Raw genomic sequence first — 17,701 nt, 5'->3', positions numbered from 1 at the left:
AGAGCTGGATGACTATGTGTATGATGTTTTCAAATATTTTTGGCAACCTAATGAATATAATGAGATGGGCTAGTTGCTCCTAATGTCACTGGACAAAAAGTGGGGAAAAAGGATGAGTTCTGGAATTCAAATCGCTGCGTAAATTACCTGAAAGCTTTGATGTGTGCCCTGAAGGAGACTCTTATCTTTTGTAGCCATAGACCTGAGATTACTGAAAATTAAACCCAGAATCTCATCCTGTGACTGGCTGAATTACAATGCAAGTTGAACTCCCAGCCATATAGTAGCAACTCTATTATTAAAGTGAAAGCACTGATTTGAGAAGGAATGGAGTTCTGAAAATTGGAATGGGGATATGTGAGAAGACTCTGATGAAGTTGGGGACATTGAGCCTCTAGATTCTGGTGAGCCTTCTTTGCCAGCGGAAGAGGCCTCTCTGCTCTCAGTGGGAGTGACTTCCCCATCCCATCTGAAGGAATTAACTCTGTGTTGCCTGAAGAAACTGTAATAGCCTGCCCTGAGACAGTTGCCATGTAATACAATGCTGATTCTCCTCAGGATCCATCTCTACCACTCTTTTTTGCTTCTAGACCTATATCTAGACTCAGGTCCCAGGAAGCCTTTAAAGGTGAAGTACAAAGTGTGGCCCATGAGGAGGTACAGTATACTTCAAAAGAACTACGTGAGTTTTCTAATTTATACAGCTGGAAATCTGGGGAACATGTGGAACTGGATATTAAGGATATAGGATAATGATGGAAGGAACATGAAGTTGGATCAGGCCAAATTTATTGATGTGGACTCACTAAGCAGAGATTTTGCATTTAATGTTGCAGGTCAGATGTTTGGTTGAACCAAAAAGTAGCCCACAGGGGCTGGCCCTGTGGCCGAGTGGTTAAGTTCGCGCGCTCCGCTGCAGGCGGCCCAGTGTTTCGTTGGTTCGAATCCTGGGCGCGGACATGGCATTGCTCGTCAGACCACGCTGAGGCAGTGTCCCACATGCCACAACTAGAAGAACCCACAACGAAGAATACACAACTATGTACCGGGGGGCTTTGGGGAGAAAAAGGAAAAAAAAAAAAAAAAAAAAGTAGCCCACAGTGAGTAAGTTGGAAATGCTGAACTTGCCTTGGTTTAATGTAGAAGAAAGGATTCAAAGAATTAAAGAGATTGGAATGTTATTATGGATTTGTCATTTAAGAACTACTCTCCCACCCTGATGGGGTCCAGAAGACATACCTTTCACCATGACTTGGAGAAATAAATTTGTGAAGAGAGCCCCAACATCCTAGAAGAGCTCTGTGATCACTCTTCTCTGTAGGCCAGAACTTACAGAGAAAACTGCAGTCACTCAATTGGGAAACCTAAATACAATAGGAGTAACTGGATCTTGTGGTGGCACGAGTCAGCTAGTGGCACTCAACCGACAAAGGCAAGGTGGACATGGTTACCAAAATGGACAGCAGAGTCAAAGCATCAATCAGAATAGTCTTCACTTGGGCAGAACTTTGGGGTTGGCTAATTGATCATGGTGTTTCTAGAAGTGAAATAGATAGGAAACTTATTAAATTCTTACTTGATCTGCGTAAGCAGAAAAGTTCTAGGTCAAGTGAACACAAATCTAGCCTAGATCATAAAAACAGAGAATGACATGGGCTGGCCCAGTGGCGCAGCAGTTAAGTTCGCACGTTCTGCTTCTTGGCAGTCCGGGGTTTGGGGTTCACTGGCTCGGATCCCGGATGCGGATATGGCACCGCTTGGCAAAAGCCATGCTGTGGTAGGCATCCCACGTATAAAGTAGAGGAAGATGGGCACGGATGTTAGCTCAGGGCCAGTATTCCTCAGCAAAAAGAGGAGAATTGGCAGTAGTTAGCTCAGGGTTACTCTTCCTCAAAAAAAAAAAACCACAAAAACAAAAACAGAGAGTCACTGTCCCTCAGTGAATTTCTAGACTTGAGCCAGTTTACAGACCTAGAACCTCTTGAATGAAAGGGAGGGTAGGTCCCCTTGAGGAAGGGCTCTGGCACACTGCCAAAAATTTATGTGTTAATCTTTCTCCCACCCTTCTCCAAAGGGACTTACAGCCTTTTACCAGAGTAAGTGTGCATTTGGAAAAAGGAAATAACCAGAACTTTTGAGGACTACTGGACGCTGGCTCTGAACTGATTCTAACTCCAGGAGACCCAAAACATCATTCTGGTCCACCAGTCTGAGGGGCTTATGGAGGTTAGGTGATTAATGGAGTTTTAGCTCAGGTCCATCTCACAGTGGGCCCAGTGGATCCCCAACCATCCTGTGATTGTTTCTCCAGTTCTAGCATGCATAATTGGGATAGATGTACTCAAAAGCTGGCAGAATCCTCACGTTGATTCCCTGACCTTTGGGGAGTGAGGACTATTACAGTAGGAAAGACCAAATCAAAGCCACTAGAACTACTTCTACCTAGGAAAATAGCAAACCAGAAGCAATACTGCCTTCCTGGAGGGTTGTAGAGATTAGTGCCACCATCAAGGCCTTGAAAAATCATCAAGGCTGATTCCCACCACATTCCCATTCAACTCACCTATTTGGCTGGTATAGGAGACAGGTAAATCTTTGAGAATGACAGTGGATTTTTGTAACCTTAACTGAGTGGTGACTGCAATTGCAGCTGCTGTACCAGATGAGATTTCATTGCTTGAGCAAATTAACACATCCCTGGTACCTGGTATGCAGCTAATTGATCTAGCCAATGCTTTTTTCTCCCTGCCTGTCAATAAAGACAACCAGAAGCAGTTTGCTTTGAGCTGGCAAGGACAGCAGTACATCTTCACTGTCCAACTTCAAGGATATATCAACTCTGTAGTTCTATGTCTTAAATTAGTTTGCAAGGATCTTGAGCACTTTCCTTCACACTGGTCCGTTACATTGATAACATTATGCTGATTCACCTAGTGAGCAAGAAGTAGCAACTGCTCTAGACTTGTTGGTAAGACATCTGTGTGTCAGAGGGAGAAATAAATCTGACACAAGTACAGGGGCCTTCTACCACAGTGAAATTTCTCAGGGTCCAGTGGTGTGGGGCGTATTGAGATACTCTCTAAGGTGAAGGATAAGTTGTTACATCTGGCTCCTCCTACAACCAAAAAGAGACAAAATGCATAGTGGGTCTTTTTGGATTTTAGAGGCAACATATTACTCATTTAGATGGGTTACTCCAGCCCATTTACCAAGTGACCTGAAAACTGCTAGGCTGAGTGGGGCCCAGAAAAAGAGAAGGCTCTGCAACAGGTTCAGCCATGCAACCTGCTCTGCTGGCTAGGCCATATGATCAAGCAGATCCGATAGTGCTCGAAGTGGCAGTGGCAGATAGAGATGCTGCTTGGAACCCTTGGCAGGCGCCTGTAGGTGAATTGCAGCACAGGGCTTTAGGATTTTGGAGAAAATCCCTGCTATCCTCTGTGGATAACTACTCTTCCCTTGAGAAACAGCTCTTGGTGTGCTACTGTGCCTTAGTAGAGACTGAATGATTAACTGTAGACCACCGTTACCATGTGACTTAAGCTGCACATCATGAACTGGGTGTTATCTGACCCACCAACTATAAAGTTGGTGTGCATGACAGCACTCCATCATCAAACAGAAGTGGTATATACATGATTGGGTCCAAGCAGGCACTGAAGGCACTAGTAAGTTGCATGAAGAAATGGCCCAAATGCTCATGGTCCCCACTCCTGCTACACTACTCTCTCTCAGCCTGCACCTGTGGCCTCATGGAGAATTCTGTAGGATCAGTTGACAGAAGAAGGGAAGGATTGCCTGGTTTCTGGATGGTTTTGCATGATATTCAGGCACCACCTGAAAGTGGACAGCTGTGGCAATACAGCCCCTTTCTGGGACATCCCCAAAGGACAGTGATGAGGGGAATTGTCCGAGTGGGCAGAACTTCAAGCAATGTACCTAGTTATTCATTTTGCTTAGAAGGAGAAATGGCCAGATGTATGATTATTATATACCAATTCCTGGGCTCTGGCGAGTGGTCTGACTGTGACTTGGAGGGAACATGATTGGAAAATTGGTAATAAGGAAATTTGGGGAAGAGGTATGTGGATAAATCACTTTGAGTGGGCAAAAAATGTGAAGGTATTTGTATTCCATGTGAATACTTACCAAATGGTGGCCTCAGCAGAGGAAGATTTTAATAATCAAGTGGATAGGATGAAATGTTCTGTGGATGCCAGTAGGCGTCTCTCCCCAGCCACCCCTACCATCACCCCATGAACTCATGAACAAAATGGCCGTGGTGGCATGGTTGGAGGTTATACATGGGCTCAGCAACAGATTTCCACTCACTTTCTATGGCTGACCTGGCTACAGCCACCACTGAGTGCCCAGTCTTTCAGCAGCAAAGACCAACACTGAGCCTCTGATATGGCACCATTCCCTGAGGTGATCAACCAGCTGCCTGGTGGCAGGTTGACTACACTGGACCTCTTCCATCATGAAAGGGGCAGCAATTTGTTCTTACTAGACTAGACACTTACTCTGGGTACAGATTTGCCTTTACTGAATGTATTGCTTCTGCCAAAACTACCAACCATGAACTTAACAGAATGCTTTATCCACCGTTGTGGTATTCCATACAGAATTGCTTCTGATTGAGCAATTCACTTCATAGCAAATGAAGTGCAGCTTTGGCCCCTGCTCATGGAATTCACAGGTCTTATCATGTTTCCCAGCATCCTGAAGCAGCTCGCTTGATAGAATGGTCAAGGCCTTTTGAAGACTCAGTTACACTGCCAGTTAGATGGCAATATCTTGCAGGGCTGGGACAAAGTTCTCCATAAATCTGTATTAGTGTTCAGTATATGGTACTGTTTCTCTCATAGCCAGGATTCATGGGTCTAGGGATCAAGAAGTGGAAATGGGGGTAGCACACTACCACTGGTTATTACCTCTAGTGACCAACTAGCAAAATTTTTGCTTCCTGTTCCCATGACCTTATGCTCTACTGGCCTAGAGCTCTTAGTTCCAAAGGGAGAAATGCATCCACCAAGAGACACAATAATGATTCCATTAAACTGGAAGTTAAGACTACTACCCAGCCACTTTGGGTTCTTATGCCTCTGAATCAACAAGCAAAGAAGGGATTACTATGCTGACTGTAGTGATTGATCCTGGCTACCAAGGGGAAATCAGATTACTACTCCACAATGGTGGCAAGGAAGACTGTATCTGGAATACAGGAGATCCCTTAAGGTGTCTCTTAGTATTACCATGCCTTGAGATTAAGGTCAGTTGAAAACTACAGCAACCCAATCCAGGCATGATTACTAATGGCCCAGACCCTTCAGGAATTAAGGTTTGGGTCACTCTACCAAGTAAAGAACCACGACCAACTGAGATGCTTGCTGAAGGCAAAGGGAATATGACATGGCTAGTGGAAGAAGGTAGTTATAAATACCAGCTGTGACCGTGTGACCAGTTACAGATGAGGATTGTAATTGTCAAGAGTAGTGTATATCTTTTCCTTATTTTGTTATCAATATGTTTTGTGTATGTATACATCTTTGTTTTCTTTCTTCTCTTATTTCCTTATCATGTAACATAAGATGTGTTGACTTTATATCATAGTTTAAGTATTATTAATTTTATATCATAGTATTTGAGTTACAGGATATCAAGGAGAAGAGTAAACATCGCTCGAGGAGTTTATGTCCTCTTCTGGGAAAGAGATTAGTACATTCTTGATTGTATCCAGGATGGTTGTATCATGTTAGGTAGAATTATGACCTTGTTGTTGTCTTTATTTGGAGATTAAGTATGGTTTTAAGAGATGTGTAATGGGTGCCAAGTTGACAAGGGTTGAACTTGTGATGGTTAATTTGATGTCTTAACTTGACTGGGCATCAGAGTACCCGGACATTTGGTCAAACATTATTCTGATACATCTGTGAGGATGTTTCTGGATGAAATTACTATTTGAATTGTTAGAATGAGTAAAGCAGATTGGCTTTCCTAGCTTCGAGTGGGGCCCAGTTTAAGTCCTCAGTAGAACAAAAAGGCTAACCCTCCTGGGAGTGAGAGGGAATTACTCCTGCCTGACTTCCTTTGATCTGGTATATCACTTCTTTCCTGCCTTGGGACTTGAACTGAAACATCAGCTCTTTCAGCGTCTTGAGCCTGCTGGTGTTTAGACAGGAGCTATACCATCAGCTCTCCTGGGTTTATAGCTTGCTGACTGTAGATCTTGGAATTTGTCAGCCTCCATAACTGCATGAGCAAATTCCTTATAATAAATCTCTTTGTATGTATCTGTCTGTTCTATATATTCTCTATACCTCTCTATATCTCATTTATATATGTTTGTTTCTATATATAATAGGAGATATATGTCTCTCCTATTGGTTCTGTTTCTTGGGAGAACCCTAAGTATACAGTATCCAATTCTGAGGTATTCTGTAATAGCTGAGAATATTGCTTTTAGTAGTACTTTTGAATATCTATCTTAGTCAGTTTGGACTACTATAACACAATACCATAGTGGGTAACTTATAAACAACAGAAATTTATTTCTCACAGTTCTGGAGGCCGAAAGTCCGAGATCAGGGTTCCAATATGGTGGAATTCTGGTGAGGACCCTCTTCTAGGTTGTAGACATAGCCTCACAGAGAGGGCAAGGAAGCTCTGTGGGGTCTCTTTTATGATAGCGCTAATCCCACTCAGGAGGGTTCCACTGTCATAACTTAATCACCTCCCAAAGGTCCTACCTCCTAATACCAGAACCCTGGGAGTTATGATTTCAACATTTGAATCTGGGGAGGATGTAAACACTCAGTCCATAGCAATGTCCTTTTCTAGTATAAATAACTTAGTCAAAATATAGTTATAGTATCTTTAGCGCTTAGCATAATCCTTGCAATATTTAGGTCCTGAATAATTATTTGTTAAATTGAATTAACCTGAAATAGAGTTTACAAAATTACTATAATAGATTGGTTTGATATATAAATTTTGAGGGCATTATGGTTATTATGAACATGGTCCCAAGCTTCTCTATAGTTTACTGAATTTCTAAATATTTTCTTGTGGCTTTGTAAATTTGGTTGTTTTATACCCCTTTTTGATTTGTTGAGTAGATAGTTGAGATTTTTCTGTCATATGGCAAACTATTCCTTCTCTTGTCACTCCCCTTCCATAATTGATAGCCATTTGCCAGTCAAATATATTTTTTAATGTCTTAATATTTTAATTTTCCACTAATTGCCCATTTACTTTCTCACTGGTAAAGTCTTAAAACATAACCAATTATTCAAATCTCTAACTGCTTTAGTAACTCTGGGCAGGAAAGCATGTGGTAGTGGTTGTTGACGAAAATAATCCATATCCAATCTATAAATGAAAATTTGGGTGAGTTTATTCTGAGCTTAAATCTGAGGATTATAACCCCGGAGAGTCTTTCCATAAAGGAACAGAGCACTCCAAAGAAGTGGGGGTATAAGGGTGGTTATATACCCTCAAAGAGGATGTTTCACATAGGATTGAAATGTCCCTTTTACAATAGTCGCGAGACTGCTCTGTCGGCACAGCGATTGATGGAAATAGCAGGTAGATCTTCTGTCTCTGTGAACACAGCAGGGTGGCAGTCTGTTGTCTCCAGCTGGGTGGTCACAGGTGAGCTGGGAGGTGAGTGCAGCAATCAGTACCTAGCCTAAGGAAAAATGCTTATCCCTAAGGAAATGCTAATGTGGGGGGAAGTTGCACCTTTATCTCAAGGGCCTTTGTTCTGGCCATAGGAAATGTCTAAGCAGAAATGCAATGCGTGCTCAATAGCCACAGTCAGGCCCTTTTGAAAAAATAAAAAGTCAGGCCGAATTAGGTTTATACCAAATGGCTTCCTCATATACTCCAATATATCCTATTGCTTGCCATTTTTATTTGTCATGGTCATAAGTCACTTGAACCACCTGCGTCAAAATCACCTACAGTACTTAGGGAGAATACAGTTTCCTGGGGCCCCACATTAAAGCCACTGATTGAGAATTTGGGGAGATAAGCACCAAGAATTTGTATCTTTTTTTTTTTGAGGAAGATTAGCCCTGAGCTAACTGCTGCCAATCCTCCTCTTTTTGCTGAGGAAGACTGGCCCTAAGCTAACATCCATGCCCATCTTCCTCCACTTTATATGTGGGACGCCTACCACAGCATGGCATGCCAAGCGGTGCCATGTCTGCACCCAGGATCTGAACCAGAGAACCCCAGGCTGCCGAAACGGAATGTGCACACTTAACCGCTGTGTGACCGGGCCAGCCCCCAAGAATTTGTATCTTTGACAAGCTCCCCAGGGGATTACCAGAGTTTGAGAATCATTGACGTATGCAGTGTTTCCAATATTTTTTTCCCCTAGAAGTACCTAACCCAAACACAGTGCAAATGTAAACACTAAAAATCTTTGCAATTTCAAATACCTAATACATTGATTCCACTTTTCAAAAACTGCTTATATGGGGCTGGCCCCGTGGCCGAGTGGTTACGTTCGCGCGCTCCGCTGCAGGCGGCCCAGTGTTTCGTTGGTTCGAATCCTGGGCGCGGACATGGCATTGCTCGTCAGACCACGCTGAGGCAGCGTCCCACATACCACAACTAGAAGAACCCACAACGAGAAATATACAACTATGTACTGGGGGGCTTTGGGGAGAAAAAGGAAAAAATAAAATCTTTAAAAAAAAAAAAACTGCTTATATGGAGGGAAGCTACTTTAGAGTAAAGTTTTTCAAAAGTTGAGGGAAGTATTATGATTTTGTTTGTGGATTACTTCTGTAATAAATGTTTACCTCAGTTAATAGCTTTATTTCTGGTAAACGTCATCTTTCCAATATCTTCAGAGTTTTTTAGGATTTAATTTTTGGATTTATTCTCTTTCCAATAATGTAACATACATGTGTATGTATAACCATGTTTCCTTCATTGAATATAAATTCTCAAAACGTTTAAAAATGAATTGACCTTGTTAGGCTCACAATTATCAGTTTCACTCCTACATTTTTGCCAAGCTACTTGGAAAACTAAACTAAACTTTTATGTTTAAATCGTTAAAATAGAATTATCTAGTTTATTTAAAAAGTACTAATATTCATTATTATATATTCTAGGCATTTACACTGTTTGCTACACATTTCCTGGAACTATGCCATATAGATGTCCTGTATCCTAATGTAGAAAACATGCATTTTGAAGTTCAACATGTAAAGAACACCTCAAGAAACAAAGAAGCAATCTTGTATACTTACAAACTTTCTAAGGGACTCACAGAAGAAAAAAATTATGGTATTGCATATAAAAATTATATCTATACACTGAAGCACACGCATTCTCATAAGATAAACTTTGTATTCCCCTTTACTTGGCTGTTAATCTAAGCAGTTTTCCCTCTCATTCTTTTGAGTGCTTATGTGCTGTAGGACTATATTTTCTATGTCAAACTCACATTTTATATATACTAAGCTTATTTTTAAATTTATATTAACCAGTAACTGTGTAGGCTTACGTAGACTTAGAACACATGAAAGCCCTGGAAGTGTTCATTTCTGTCTTAGAAAAGTGTAATTTAGTTTGTATTTGCAAATTATATAATGAATTAAAAATTGTGTATTTCTTACACCGTCTTTCAGTAACAGGGTCCTTGCTTGTTTTCTTCAGCTTCAGGGAATTTGATAATTAAATTTAAAGTCTTAAAATGGAATGTACTACGAAACCATATGTTATTCCTAAACTTGATTAGATATTTTCTACCTAAATCATTATGTGACGTGTAAAGTCTCTTGGATTCAGATATTTTTCAATTGACCTATACATGTAAAGTTCCAAAAATTATTTTAGCCATGTATGTGACCCTTGTGAGAGAAAAAAAAAGTATCTTTGTTTTACTATTTGAAATGGGAAGTCAGATGGATAACTTAATTTGTATCAGATATTTAATCTTTATAAGCCTCAATTTCGTCTATTAAATGGGGATAATTAGCCATATATGTGGGCTTGTGAAGATTAAGTGAATTAACAAATACAAACTGTCTAGCATAGTGCCTAGCAATTAGCGTCACGTAAATAAAAGTCAGTCTTGATTCCATTCCCTCTAAAGCAATAAATACAATAAACTGTCAGCACAGTATAAACAGTAGAAAGCCTATATGGCATTTATACAATAAATTAAACTCTGAAAGCATAAGAATACTAGTTGGTACTTTAAATTTGCATGAATTTGAATTTGAATTCATTATATCTTCTGAGAAATTCCTCCCTCATTGATCTGCTAAATAGATGAATATTTAGCTGTCAGATTATCTCTGTAACTAAACTTTTCCCCTGCAGAACCCACTTATCCTTTGACTTTCTATAACCAACTGTATATATAGTTGGAATTTCAATATTATTACTATTATTCAATTTTCTAATTACCTCTTTTCCTTTCCCTATCATGTTTTCCTGCTGAGAGGTTTCTTGAGGTCATTGATATTCTAATTTGTCTTATATGTCTTGGACAGGTAATTAAATCTAATAATTGGTAGATTGTCATCCAGAACTTTGGAAAACTTAATTTTGGGTATCATTAAGTAGTTCAGAAATGCCTGAGAAGGGAAGTTTAAATCTGTGAAGACAAGATGAATACTGCCTAAGACAAACATGACTATACCAGCAATAATGATATTGAAGCCCCATTGTTGTAATTTTAGGGTTAAAAGCTGCAGAGGTGTCATCACTCCCACCATCAATTGTCTTGGATGCCAAAGAAATCACAACTCAAATTACCAGACAAATCTTGGTAAGAAAGTTTTGGCAATAAGAATTGCTTTTCAAATTCCCGAAAATACTTTTAGTGTACATGTTTATTATGACCTTGGATCTAAATATATAATAATTAATAATAATTAAAATATTTGAAATAAAAACCTAATTCCTAAATAAGGAAGATCCTTTTTACTTCTCAATACTTTTTTGGTTTGGTCTGTTATAACCTTTCCCAGCAAATCAACTAATAAGATAGAAGACAAAGGTTAAACAGTTTAGTTCCTAGAATACTTATTCCTACACTAACTTTATGATAAGGAAATAAATGTATATAAAGTAAGCATTAAAAATAGATAATCACGATGTACATTTTCATATCTTTTTATAGTTTTCAAAGCTCTTCTATTTATTCTAATATATAAGCCTCATACTTCATAAAGCAGTTAGATTTTTCTACTAAAAGATAACATAGGTATTATTTTTACTTACATTTTTACAGCTGAGGTTCACAGAGGTTAAGAGATTTGCTAAAAAGCAGTAGATCCAATACTGAATTCACATCTGTTGACTCAAAATTTGGAAATCTTTTTTTATTTTTTTACATCAGTTTTTATATTGTTTTAAGAATCCAGTGTGTTCAGTAAACTAAGCCAGGTGCAGTATGAAAGGTTCTTTAGTGGTAACAGTGTCCTATGTCTTTCATTCTTTCTTAACCTGCCTTCATATTTTATTGCATTTCTTCAGCTTTTGAGCTCCTAGACTGTCTTTATGACGTCACTTGCCTAATTACCCCCCTTGAATCCCTTCGTCAGTGATTTTGGCAGTGCTCTTCTGAAGAACTTCTCATTACCTAGTTCTTCAGAGCCAGTCTTCCTCACAAAAAAACCAAACAAAAACACTTCTGTTCTTCCTGAGCCCTCAATCCCCTCACTCTCTATAGAAATTTCACCTCTTTTACTTTTTGAGACACTTGAGGTCATCTTGATGAGTCCTTGAACCTTTCCTCCTTCAAAGTTCTACTTTGGAATTTGTATTTTCTCTTCCCTCCTATCTCAGAGGAAGAGATTACCTTTCAATCTATTTAAGGTTAAATTTTCTACTTTCTTTCCATCCTCCATTAAGATATTACTTCGTCAGTTTCCTTTCTTCTCTTTGCATCCTTAGTGTTTTTTTCACTGGCTTTTCTTTTTTAATGAATATGCTTAGGTTTTTCCCAAGAAATCCTTCTTTTTTACCTTACTTCTCAAACTATTTCTCTTCTTTCTACTGCCAGTTTCTCAAAAGTAATCTATACTTGCTTCTTCCATTTCCCATGTGCAAACTGGATCTTGTCACTTTACTGAAACTTCACTCTTAAATACCAGCTAATCATAAAAGCGTATGGCCTTTCCTTCACTTCTCATCTTCCCTAGTCTCTCTTGATATTTGACACTACCCTTCTTTCCCTTTTCATAATTCTTCCCCCTCTTGGTTACTGTAACTGTCCTCTCCTAGGTGTTTTCTCCTCTTTCTTTGATTACTCCTTCTTTCCTTTCTTCACCGGTGCTTGTTATCATCCCAGTTACAAAATAGAAGTGTTCCTATGATTTTGCCCTCGTTTCTTTGTTTAGAACTCTATACTCCTCACCTTTACTTTTCATTTCTTTTTGACTCTGAATCTATATATTTTTCTCCATAAACCATAGGGGTTCTTGAAACCCTAATTTATGTTTTCACTCTTCAGTAGGTCCAAAATTAAATTTATCTTCTGAAAAATCTTCTCATCTCTTCGCTTTCTAATCTCCCAGTGACCCATTAGAGTCTATGAATCCTTCTTCTTGATCACCCCTCATTAGGACTCTGTAGTAGGTTCTCTTTTCAATCCATCCTACATACTTCTATGAGATTATCTCCTAAAACATAGCTCTTATCATGTTGTTTCCCTGCTCAGAAACTTTTAGTTGTTTCTTACCAAATAAGAGTCGAACACCTTCGCTTAGTGTTAAAAGTCTTCTATGATTATTTCTCAAAATGCAATCTTAGGATTACCTACATTAGAATCACCTGGAATACTGAGTACCATTGCAGATTTTTAAGGGTGTCCTGTGGCTTAGGAATTGACATTTTAACCAGTCTTCAGATGATTCTTAAACACACTGTTAACTACTTTATGATCTCCCTTTGTTTACTACCCCAACCTTACATAATGTTACTCAATTTAATAATAACCTACATTTTTGCCACATTGAAATTACTTGTCATTTCATCATTTTAACCTTGATTGTGTACCATGCTTTCTAATGTGTCTGCTCTAGCTGTTTCCTCCATCTGGAATGCCCTCGATCAAGATTCATTCCAAGTACTCTGTCCTATTTAAGCTTTTCTTGACCTGATCTGAAAGTGAGCTTTCCTTCCTCTAAGCATTTTATGTTTCTCTTATGAGACTTTTCATAATTACCTTTATCACTTACTTATAAACATGTCTTTTGTACTGTAAGACTCAACTTCTTGAGTTCCATTATCATGTTAGGTAGACATTTTTATATCCTCCATAGAAATAAACTCCTCCATACAAAACGTATGTGGCCTGGTAAAATATAGGTGATAATAGATATTCAGTAGCTTTTTTTTAAAATGATAAACTGATATAATTGATCAAGCAATATATCAGATAGCTGGGTGAATATATGATAATCTTATTCTACGTCATGGAATCATATTCATTTTTTCTATAATGAAAGTAGAAAAGTATCTGGAATTGCTTGCTGTTGAGAAAGAGTTGAAGGGATTATATTTCCCTTAGTGAAGGAAAACTCACTAAGACTTTCCATAAACAATTAAGTTTGAAAATGCTGATTCTCCTATCTAGCTCAGGCAGAGATGAATAAAAAATTTTCCAGCTATACTCCCAACACTTAAGTACTGTTCAGAGACTGAATATCTAAAAGCTTTCCAAAGTATTAGAAGATTCTCGTTTTAAACATTATTTCTTGGATATCCTAAGTATAGTTTGTTAAGAATTGAGGCATAATTTCAAGTAGCTATTTATGTTGCTTATTTTACAAATGTATTTTACCTCTCAGACAGTATTCTCTCTTAGGCTTTAGCAATTTCTATATGTGAACTCTCTTGAGAGACAAGCAGTTTACTGATGACCATTCTGCCTGCCAGTTTATCTGTTGGGGAATTAAAGTAGGAGACAGTAGAGTAGTACTCTTGGGTGACATTTTAAATTATGAATACCCCACAGCAATGAGAAGTTCTGTTTTCCCATACCTTTTTAATGAGACAGTGTTTCTAGCACATAACTCTGGTGGATTTTCTATTACTTTTTAGTATTGTGTTGAGAAATTTGACATATTTAGCACATTGCAGATTTTTTCATTGAAGAGTGATTTTCAAGGAATATAAGGTTTTGTCATAAAGCAGTAAATACTCATGATAAATTTTATTCTCCAAAATAATATTTATTTCTTCTGGTATATTCTTTGCTAGTTGGATGGAACTGACTTATCCAAAGGGATTGGTTAACCCTTGAATTCTTATTTCTATGAAAGGAGATAGAATATTGCTGAAAATTTAAAATAAAAATCATTGTATTCATATTTTAATCTTTATCTATGTTTTTTCAATAACAGCAAAACCAAAAGAGTACCCCTGAGATGGAAAGACAGAGAGCTGTGTACCATCTAGCTACTAGGCTTGTTCAAACTGCTCGAAACTCTCAATTGGATGCAGACAGTTTACGAACATATTTAAGTAATCTCAAAAAGAAGTATGAAGCAGATTTTCCCAAGAGTGAACAAGTTTCAGGAGAGACTGAACAATAATAACAATTCACATCTTGTACTAATGAAATAATATATCTTAATATGAGGAAACTAGAATTCATTTTTCCCAAAGGCAAAAGAAAATAAAATTTGCTAAATTTTATATTTTAATTGAAAATTACATTATGTTAACCTCAGAGTTATCATCTATATATTCTATGTAAGAAAATATTTGTTGTTATAACTTAAATGAGATCTATTTAAAGGACTGATTTTTATGTTAGGAAAAAGTCTAATGTGACACATTTCTCATTTATGAAAATTGATTTTATTACGTCTTAAGTTTATATATACTTAAAAGGTATGGTTTAAAATGTTATTGTAAATACTTTAGTTAAAAAAACCTTTCCTTTTAGGCCTGGGAACTTATGTGAGTTTTTCTTTATATTCTATTCTGAAGCAATAATACCCTATGAGTCAGTTTCTTAATTAGTACCCTCAAACTCCAACATAGGATGCTTCTGCAGTTCATTAGAATGATATTAGGAATTTTAAAGTTTTTTAATGCCATTCAGTATAGTCCTAACGCATGAAAAGAAACAACTAGACATTTTGTAATGCACAGAGTACTTCTGAAAGGGGCGTCACCATCACCGATCCTTTCAGTTTTCCAAAGAGCCAGGCATTCAGTTTTCTGCTCACCAACCTCTCCTTTCCAAGTTCTCATTTTTGGCCATCTTTTTGAGGTGGTAACCAAGGCAGCAGAAAGGTAATATTGATTTGTTTGCCTCCGTTGTTAGTTCACAAGGGAGCATTTTATAGAACCGTTTTTCCGTCGACGTGTGGCTTACACCACCATTTCAGAGTTTACCCAAAGGTCATTCTTGTTTCATAAGTGGACAAAAGAAAATGGAAGACCATCAGTTGTTCAGTAACTGTAAAAAGCTGTCGTCTTCTCAAACACCTTATTTCTAAAATTCCATCACAGTACATGACTTATTCATATAATTTCAGACCAAAGACCTAAGATAGGAAAGTTATTCTTTTCTTGGAGCACTAAGTATCTGGAACTCAGGGTATGTATTCAATAAGCCACAGTATTCATAGAAACTTAGCCAAAAGAAATTATTCACAGACTGGTTAGGGCCCTTTTTTGGGTAATATATGCATATTTTATTTTACAAAATTTAATATTAATACTTTTGACTTTATTAAACTCAGCATTCTAAATACATGTTAGTAGCCAGATATATTGGAAAAAGTTATAATTTGAATGACATCCTTTTTTGGAAAAGTAAATGTAGACTAGTATTAGTATTTACATTTGATATATATTAAATGTTCTTTTAGACTACTTATATTCCCTATGTCATGTTTTAGAAAGAGAGTACCACAGTATTTGAATTTGACCATTTTCCATGTTTTAATTCACAGCCTTTGAAATGAATTATATTTTATGTGGTCATTTCCAAAAGCAGTTAGATTATTTAGGCTTGCAGCAAATTTCTAGAAGGCACTTAGGAGAAGAGGGCATGGCATATTGTTTGGGAGGGCAGGAAAGAAAAGGGAGGAAGCAATAAAAAGCAGAAGGGGAGCAGGCAGTAGAAGAAAAACGGGCAAGCAGAGACAGGTGCAAAGTATTAAATATGCCGAGTATCATTTCCTCAAATGTATTAACTTCCTTTTAGATTTAACCCCCAGTATTAGATTCCATCAGACTTTTAAGAAATTTTTTTTATCATTTAGAGCTTTTGATGCAAAAACTGCAGCCAACTGATTAATCCCTTTTATTTTAGATTTGGAATACTGAAATAAAAATAGGTTTATCTCTTCTTAAAATTAAATTACTTTTTCTTCAATCATTTCATGTGTAGCAGAAACATACAAAAAAGCAAATCAGATGAAGATATAATTATTGTGTCATGGTACTGTATAATAGAGGTGAATACTAGAGAGACAATCCATTCTTTAATTTTAAGGTCTATTTGCTCTTCTCTTCACTACCTCTTCGCCTTTGCCTTTCTCTAAAATTATAGACCATTATCTCATAATCCAGCCTTTTAAGGTAAATGTCCATAATGTTTTAGCAAACTCCTTTTATTTCCACCTCAAAGCCATTCTCTTAGTCTGTTTCTCTTTTCTCCTCACGTAAAGTAGTCTTTTTTTGATCTAGGGGTAAGATATGCGGCAGTAGAGGAAAAGGGCAGCTTATCCTCATGCCTAGGGAAGTAATGTATTTGTTTATTTTTAAATTTACATACAGTAAAATTAACTCTTTGTTGGTGTACAGTTTTATGAGTTTTAGCACATTTATGGATTCATAGAACCACTACCACAATCAGGATACAGAATAGTTCCATCACCCCCAGATGATTCCCTTAGTACTGTCCCTTTGTAGTTAAATCCTCTGACCCCTAACTTTAACCCAGCAATCACTGGGAATGATTAAGTATTCCTCCCCTGTTGTTTTTTTCAGAATGTCCAATAAATGGAATCATATAGCATGTAAGCTTTTGAGACTGGTTTCTTTTACTCAGAAAAGTGCATTTTAGAATTTATCCATGTTATTGTGCCTTTTTGCTGTTGACTAGTTTTCCATTGTTTATATGTACCACCATTTATCCATTCACACAGTCAAGGACATTGGGTTTCCAGTTTTTGGCAGTTATGAATAAAGCTGTTATGAATATTTGTGTGTAGATTTTTGTGTGAGTGTTAAGTTTTAATTTATCTAGGTCAAAAAGTAGTGAAATGGCTACATTATATTATAAATGTATGTGTAACTTCATAAGAAGCTACCAGTCTTTTTCTAGAGTGGCTATACTGTTTTGCATTCCCATCAGCCATGTATGAGAGTTCCAGTTGTCCCATATGTTCTGTAGCACTTGGTATTGTCAGTTTTTTAAAAAAAATTTTAGCCATTCTAGTAGGTATTAGTGAGTAATGCATTTTTAAAATTTTAAATTTCAGCTATTCTGATAAAGCAGTGATTTTTTTTTTCCTTTTGTTCTAAATTATTTTTTAGCTGCTTTTTTAGCTTAACTTCTCTCGTAGCATATTTTTAAATCTTTCCCTTGAAGCAAAAGCTTTAGAATAGGTCTCACCCTTTTTTTTTTTTTTAAAGATTGGCACCTGAGCTAACATCTGTTGCCAATCTTCTCGCTCTCTTTTTTTTTTCTTCTTCTCCC

General features: G+C 37.4%; 1 protein-coding gene across 3 annotated transcripts in view; it reads left to right on the top strand.

The window, feature by feature from the left end:
• Window positions 1-14,673, top strand: part of MSH4 (mutS homolog 4) — an 83,055-nt gene extending 68,382 nt beyond the window's left edge. For all 3 annotated transcript variants that reach the window (XM_008517751.2, XM_070591837.1, XM_070591836.1), the window contains 3 exons: window positions 9,132-9,306; window positions 10,710-10,798; window positions 14,382-14,673. In XM_008517751.2, the coding sequence (XP_008515973.1) occupies window positions 9,132-9,306; window positions 10,710-10,798; window positions 14,382-14,573 (456 nt within the window). In that variant the 3' untranslated portion in view covers window positions 14,574-14,673. The remainder of the gene's footprint in view (window positions 1-9,131; window positions 9,307-10,709; window positions 10,799-14,381) is intronic.
• Window positions 14,674-17,701: the final 3,028 nt, after the last annotated feature.

This window comes from Equus przewalskii, chromosome 24, assembly GCF_037783145.1.
Source record: "Equus przewalskii isolate Varuska chromosome 24, EquPr2, whole genome shotgun sequence".
Classification (NCBI taxonomy): Eukaryota; Metazoa; Chordata; class Mammalia; order Perissodactyla; family Equidae; genus Equus; species Equus przewalskii.
The sequence above is the reverse complement of the archived record's forward strand: the minus strand, read 5'-3'. Positions and strand labels throughout refer to the sequence as shown.